Source organism: Rhinichthys klamathensis, unplaced genomic scaffold, assembly GCF_029890125.1.
Source record: "Rhinichthys klamathensis goyatoka isolate OS25496 unplaced genomic scaffold, OSU_Roscu_1.1 h1tg000055l_1, whole genome shotgun sequence".
NCBI classification, from domain to species: Eukaryota; Metazoa; Chordata; class Actinopteri; order Cypriniformes; family Leuciscidae; genus Rhinichthys; species Rhinichthys klamathensis.
The window spans coordinates 5,641,615-5,649,311 of record NW_026606600.1 but is presented as its reverse complement, the minus strand read 5'-3'; the positions used below and the strand labels follow the sequence as shown (position 1 = coordinate 5,649,311).

The 7,697-nt window shown below is 45.8% G+C and overlaps 1 protein-coding gene across 1 annotated transcript; it reads left to right on the top strand.

Moving 5' to 3' along the window:
* The first annotated feature begins 4,255 nt into the window (after positions 1 to 4,255).
* LOC130083370 (uncharacterized) lies at positions 4,256 to 6,148 on the top strand. Its single transcript, XM_056248381.1, has one exon. The coding sequence runs from the start codon at positions 4,256 to 4,258 to the stop codon at positions 6,146 to 6,148; it is 1,893 nt and encodes a 630-aa protein (XP_056104356.1).
* The last annotated feature ends 1,549 nt before the right edge of the window (positions 6,149 to 7,697 follow it).

The following is a 7,697-nucleotide window of genomic DNA, read 5'->3' as shown; positions in this document are numbered from 1 at the left end:
CTCCGGCGAGAAGGGGGGTGCCAGATGTTCAAATGAAGATACGCACACACCTACGTTCACACACACACACATACGAACCCTAGGTTTTTATCTATAAATCGGCATTAAAACAGAGTTGGTGTATTAAAATACCTGCAACAGAACTATAAATGTGCAAACATGTCCTACGAATGTTTTCATGAATGTAACACACTTATAAATACCTGAAAGTGTGCATTAAGAGGTAACTCTGCAAGATTATGTCTGTGAAGTGTGAAGTTTGATATGTTTGTGATACTAAAAATCTAATCTATTCATTAAGCTGTATATCGATAGCGTGAAATATATATATCTACCTATATATGCCATTTCCAAAGTAAGCGTAAGGCCCTGCTAGTCATAAAGATGCAAATTGATTCCGAATGACCCACTCGGGGGGCGTAGGCTCTCTTCAAGATGGGCCATTATCATTGGCCGACACACCTATCCAAGGCGTGTTCTGTTTATCTTTAAAACCCCAAACTCAGAAGTTCTCTGTTCTCTGTTCTCTGTTCTCTGTTCCCTGTATCCCGATGTAATCTTCGTGTTTTATTTTGTTCCTGTTTTATTTTGTCTTCGTTTTATTTTGCGTATAGCCAGTCTGTCCTTAGTGCGGTCCTCGAGATACCCACGTGCGTTTCGTTAGTCTTCCAGCATCCCAGCGAAAGGACTATCTTCTTCACGCATACAGAACTGCGTTAGAACTTTTAAATCTCCCGCGACAACCACGCTTGGAGGAATCAAAGAAGCCCGCCTCCTATTCCCAGGACGCCACGAGCTCGCGCTCCCACACCGCTCTAACCAGGTCTGAATGCAAACTGTTCCATCTAAATTTAGACGCTCTGAAGTGTGTATTCTGTAGGCTGTCTCTGAGGACCTAACTGTGCTAGCAATTGTGTTTTTCCCTGTGTTTCTACCTTCTTTTCTTATTGTTTAAGTTCATTTTGGTTTCATATATATATCTTTGTTTTACATGTAGTATAGTTCATTAAACCTCATTTATACTTTATTGCCTCTGTGTTTGTTGTTGATCACATAACAAAGCCTCTTTAATATAAAGATCCTAGCTACAATCTGATAATTGTTAAGTGCACAAAACATTGTCAGTAAATCTAAGCTAAAATAAGACCACCAGCCATTGGTAACCTCTAGAGAAACAGCGCGGCGGACGGGCTGGCTTAGAAAGAGATATCAATCGCTGTGGTAATTTTAAAGATTAGTCATAGCCCTCTGTGCGGGATGTATATTCATAATTAATCATAATTCGTTGTGTTAATTGTGGTATACATGCCCTGAACAGACGTATATGCTGTACAACCCCTAGTTGGGTGATTTATCTATGCAAGGACTCGGTTCAAACTATATTCGATAATTTGTTGATCAGAGATTAATAACTGTTGAATATTTATCCCCAAAATCAAAATTGACTAAAGAGCTTATGAACCCCAGATTCCTTACATATTTATGGTGGAGAATGCGGGCAATATTTTAAGCTTTGTTGTGTGAGCAATTAATGCAGTGTCAATTTGGTATTTTGTTGTGTTTTGGATTAAGAAACGCGAGCGCGCCGCGCGCCGCGCATGTTGGAAGCTGAAAGTCGAGTTTCAGCCGAGCACATTACAAACTTGCTAAATTCGTCTAAACGTTTTAGTCATTGTAATTGCTAAAAATAAATTGTAATTCATAACAAAAGAGATATTACCTCTGTAAAGACGTTTACATGTTAATATATGTGCTTTTGGAACCGCCTGCTTGCAAAACGAGAATCTTTTGAGCAGAGTCGAAGAGGATCTGAATTATAGCGATGCTCCTGTAATTCAACCTAACAAGGCCTGATTTTCTAATCGTTAGATTAAACGAATTAAACTCCTGGTTTCAACTTTTGATTTAGCTAACCAAAGGTTAAACCAGAACATTTCAATCATTAAAGTGCTAAATGATAAATGTATTGGGAGTTAAACCACAGACGTAAAATCTGTAGGTCCGGTTACACGTAAATGCAGTGAAATAAGTCTGCCTCGTGAACCCGTGAAACATAGCACCGTAAAATCCGCCTGAATCTAAATTGTGTGCAGTTAAGATTTGGCGCGCCCCACAAAGGTACAATTGAAGCAGTGTGGTTGTGATTCTGTTGCTGAACACTAGAGCGCAGCCTTGCGCCTCGGTCTCAAATCACCGCCACACCCTCTTCATCAACGTGAGCGCAATAGCGCCACCGTATGGACGCTCTCACATAAGGTCACTCTTTCCTGAATTTTCTTTTCTAAGTAATTTCTAATTCCTCACAGGAAGTGACTCACGGAAAAGACGCCCCCTTCAGGGCCTCCAACGCTGAGTCAGTTCCTTGTGATCCTTGCATTCTGTTTGAAATTTCGGTCTGTTTTCAGTTGGGTTTGTTCTAAGGCTGTCATTGATACTTTATAGCGATCGTGATTTGCATTAGAAATAATCCCATCCGTTAATTTTCATAGTCTCATTCAGATTTGGTCTAAAGAAAAACTTTGAAGGTAAAACTGAATTAAATTCTCACTTCACTTTATGAATTAGGTTACGAATAATTCCACTTGATTTCGTTTTCTGTCCAGATAAGTTTATTGATTGTCCCTCAGATAAATCAATGTCTTATTAAACATTTTTACCTTTTCTCTTTCTCGATAAATTAATGAGTTTGATAATTTGTTTTAATAAGTTGATAACTTGTATTAATTGTCTTTTCTAAAAAAAAAATTTTATTAATTTTTTTTTGAAAAAAAAAAATAAATATATTTTTATTTTCTTCCAAAAAAAAAAATTTATTATTATTTTTTTTTTTTACTCTCCCCTGCCGTCTCTTAGTGATATTTCTATCACGACTACACGCGTGCTATTTTAGGTGTTATTCAACATCTCCGTACACGCTTAGTTGAATTGAATTTACACCAGTTGACTTTTTGTTTTCTACCAGGCTAACCACTGGAAAATACCCCCTCTTGTGGCTCAAACCCGCCACTACAGCGTACTTACTCCTGTGTTTATCCTGCCTTACTCACTAACCCTTCTCCATAGGTTATTCTGATAACTGACAACAGTGTCACAAATCCCTCTGTTTTCTTCACTCGCATTAGGCAACAAGGTTTTGTATTTCCTACACACACAGATACTCCATTTGGTTTAGACAAAGTAAGCTTTAAGTAATTTTAGTCTCACTTTCCTCTATCACATTTGGTATCCACAGGTAGAACTCCCTTGCGCTGGTGTGATCTGACCGTCATTCCTGGTTGGTTTCCAGTGAGCGGGGCTGTCTGGCCGGCGTAACCAACGCTTGCTGTGGGTGAGTCACGGAACTTCCTGGCTCTCCATTGGTGCGGCACGCAATAAGACATCAGCAATTTGGCGCTCCCAAAAGGGGAAGACCCACCACGCAATAAGACACAAGGCAATTTCGGACACAGTACTCAAAGCGGACCGCTCGAAAGAGGGTTCTGAGGAAAAGTCCTCTTTGCAGTGTCGTAAGCAGGTGATCTCCCCGGGAGTGCCGGTTGTGTTAAAGTCTAGGTTGTTTGAGAGGGCGCACCGTGGTTGACGTACAGTTGAGGCCGTGGACACCCCGGTTAAGTGCTTGGAGCGACGGAAAGGTTGTCCCCGACACTGGCTCCAGCTAGCGTGATTTCAGGTCACCCCAAGCAAGCTAAATTAAGGTAAAGAAAGGTCATCCCCTTAGTATAAGCCACCAGAATATTACATATTCTCACGTGACATGTAAGAGTGTCCACCCCGTTTCTAAAGAAAACCACACATAGTCGGCTCAAGCCCTCTTAGTCCCCGTAACTCTTTCTGTGCTACTGTTTACTCTGTTTTAACAGATCCACTAATTCCTATTGTCTAATCTCCCTTTAAGTTTTTGTTTTTTTTCTTACTATTCTTCTGTTAGTTCTCTCTGCCTTGTGTGAACTGTGCCTACCAGGTCACCCAGAGACGAAGCCTACAGAGACACCAAAGGAGAGCTGAATAACAGACTGACAGCCGAGCCGGTAGCACCAACAGTGACCTACTAGGCTCCGGCCCTGTCAAATCTTTATTTAGGCCCTGCGCTGACCTAAACAATTTGTCCCTACCTAACTGTCTGCAACAGTTAGTCAAAGTACCGTAAACGGCATCGCCCGTATTAAGGGTATAAGCGCATAAATTGTAGAACAAATTCGCATTTGGTCTGTGTGTGCGTGTGTGTGTTGTGCTCCTCTCGCCCGCAGTGGCCAGTATGTCCCGGTCTCCCAGCCCAGCAGCCCACTGGGACAGCCTCGAGACATGGCTGAATGCCATGACAGCCACCGTCCTGCCCAGGGATACCGGCGACTCCGAGCCCCGGGATCAGGCGCAGCTGGACACTGACCTGGACTCGCTGATGAGGCATGACCCAACCCAGAGCTACAACCACAAAGAATGGGCCCGAATCATGGGAAACCTGGCCCATACGCTCGTCGCACAAGCCCGCCTCCACGAAAGACACGCCATCAACCTGGAACAGGAGACGGCAACTCTGCGGCTCCAAGCGGAGGAGGCCCGGCGCGACCAAGCAAAGACCCAAAGTCGGCTAGACCAGCTACTACTCGAGAACGAGGAGCAGGACGAGGAGGAAACGGACTCAGAGCCACGAAAGGAAGTAGAGGAACTTCAAACTGCTCTGGAAAACCTTCGTCTAGACACCGACCAAAAGGAACTAAAAGAAAGAAAAGCCAGAGAGACACTCACCGAAAAACTGCAACAAGGTGAAGCTCTCCTTGAGAGAGCAAACAATGAACTAAAAGAAAGAGACGCCAAAGCCAAAGCCTGTGAGAAACACTTGAAGGCGGCCAGAGCTGAAATAAATGAACTTATCCAGCAAAAAGAACTTTATAAAGATGAGCTCGACGCTGTCCACCGTGAGTTAAAACACTCCTATAAACTTCAAAGTGACCCGGAAAGAGGGACACACACTACCAAGTTTTCCCCGACCGGTCAGTCTGCACACTTCAGCCAAGAACACAGAACTGTGAAGGGAAGCGAACGGCCCCCGTCCCAGATATCGACGGACAGTCTACAAGAGCCCTCGCCCTCAGGAAAAGGAGGGGCGCCCCAGACAGCCCTGGCCACTTATCACGGCATGGCCTTTAAGGAACTTGATAAGTTGGCCCGGAATATTCCTACCTTCACCCCAAACCCTGCCGGAGGCCATGATGTGCATGCCTACTTGAAAGACATTGACTTCCACTTATACACTGTTCCCCACGTCACCCCGTGGGACAGATTATATCTGCTTCGAATTACGTCTAGTCGGGACGTACGCAGTTTTCTGGATCGCCAACCAGATTCAGTTAAGGCGGACTATCAGCAACTGCGACAGGCATTCATCAGGGAATTCTCTGATCCAGACACTGATCAAGGACTCATCACCGCGATGAGCCTCAAGCAGGCACGTTTAGAAACTCCGCAGGCCTTTTACACTCGCATCAGACAGGCCTACTTTGGGTCAAGGAACGATCCCGGGATGGAAGAGGACTTTAACTTCCGAACTTTGTTTCTCCGAAACCTGCATCCCACAGTGAGCCATCACTTAGGAGTCCTGGCCTGCCCTCGCACAATGAGTACCCAGCAACTGCGAGATTTAGCCCACAAAGCGTTTATCAAGCAGAAAATTGCTTCTGAAAAGACTGTCAAAACTCCCTCTATCTGCCCTATCACTAATCAGCACTCAGAGCTGGCACTAGAGGGCACCCAACAACACCACACTAACAGACTTTCTAATAACGAGTCAAGACCGTTTCAAGCCAGCAGAGGGCAACGCAACCGTGAGGGTGCTCGTCCTAAGCACCAGAGCGGGCGCTCTGAAAGATCATACGGCACCCCACGGCCCCCCCACAATCAAAAGGGGGGGGCCACGTGGGAAACCAGCCGACGGCCCAGACAGAGCCGAACTCCAGCGACAAGAACGCCTAGTCCAGACAGCCCACACCAAACTCCCTCTCGGCAGGCCTCACGCAGGTCCAAGTCCAAATCCGAGCCTGCTGCAAAAGAAACAAGTGAGTCCACGTCAGAGACCGCAGAGATCCTGAAGATTCTACAAGGGCTTCTTCACAAGAAAACCGACAAAGGGGACAAGCCAGACTCCTCGTGACTAAGGGTAAGGAGTAACACCCTTCCTGATAGCCCTCCTACTGAACCAAGCACCACGAACACTGTTCTCCTGACACAAACCACAGAACCAGCTGTCACAACACCAAGGGATAATGACACCCACTCGCTGCAATTGTCAACCGCACATCCAGATGCGGACAACCAAACCCATCACACCAGTGAGCAAACCCCTGAGATACCAGAAAGTGCAGTTTTGGTTGTGTGTCTCCGCAACGAAGCCCAAGATACCGACCCTAACTGTTTGTCTATCACCACACAAGCCCCGACACTAAAACTCCTGGGGAACCTGGTCGAAAAAGGACTAGCACGCAAACTTTATCTTTCTATCACAGTGGAAAATGTGGTGAAGCTCGAAGCTCTGGTCGACACCGGATCGGACCTCACTTTGATATCAGCCGAACTCTTTGAAAGACTCAGATTTGAAGCTAGCAGACAGAACAGAACTCTAAAATCTCAGAATTGTGAGCTGAATGTGCGATCTTACAGCCAAACTGACATTCGGCTTGAAAGAATAGCTCCGATTCACTTAACACTTGGTCCCATGGGTTTATTACACCCTGTGTACATTTCACCAATGGACACGTACCCCCTCCTCATCGGCAAAGATCTACTAGATCGCTTCGAGCCCCTGCTGGATTTCAGACAACTGAAAATCTGGGCTCAAGTGCGAGAACCCCTCCCCTGTCAGCCACCCAGGTCAACTGAGCCAGACTGTCAGGTCACAGAGGTCACGGGAACTTTCGCCGCCAGCCAGGGAGACACAGACTCAGCACCTGACCGAGATTCAAGTTCGTTACTCTGCACTTTTCAACTCACCAAAGACTCTGAGTCCTTCTGCCCCAAGGCCAACACCGAACTACAGCTGAATGGTATAACCACCACAGACATTGTTCTCGCTCTATGGGCCGACAATTGCGCTGTCAGCTTGCCATTTTTCAACGAGCTAAGTAAAGTCACGCCAGACCTTCCTTCTGCCAGCAAACGCACACGTTTCCCTTTGAACTCATGCCCCTCAAACCTGGTGACTGCAAAAGGTATCTGTGCTTTGAACTTGAACTGGAACCATCGGTGCCTAACTCATTACTTCCTGATCATTACGGATCTGCCCCACGATGTCTACATTGGAGCTGACATTCTGATTCGCCTCCAGGCTCATGTGGATTTTATTAACGAGGTACTGTGGGCCCCACTGACTTTACAAACAGCTGTTGTTCCAACACACACTGACAATCTTCTGTCAGGCCAAACCATCCCAGAGGTTTGCACCCTAATCAGCGAACAAGCAACTGTAGTACCGGCTTACACCAAAGGGGTCGCTGTTCGATTGAACATACGGTGTGGCCAAGTCCTAAACCACACACTGGGTTTCTTTCAACCTTCGCCCGAATGCCTTGAACTTGGACTCACACTTGAGGCCACACCCCTCACTGAAGTGTCATCTCGGGCCATCTACATCCTTTTCAACAACTGCATTGCAGTGGACATCACAATTCCAAAAGCCTATCGGCTAGGATGGCTAGTAAGCCATG

Bases quoted from the DNA above. Each gene is read 5' to 3' on its own strand.
- LOC130083370 (XM_056248381.1), top strand. From the start codon at position 4,256: ATGTCCCGGTCTCCCAGCCCAGCAGCCCACTGGGACAGCCTCGAGACA.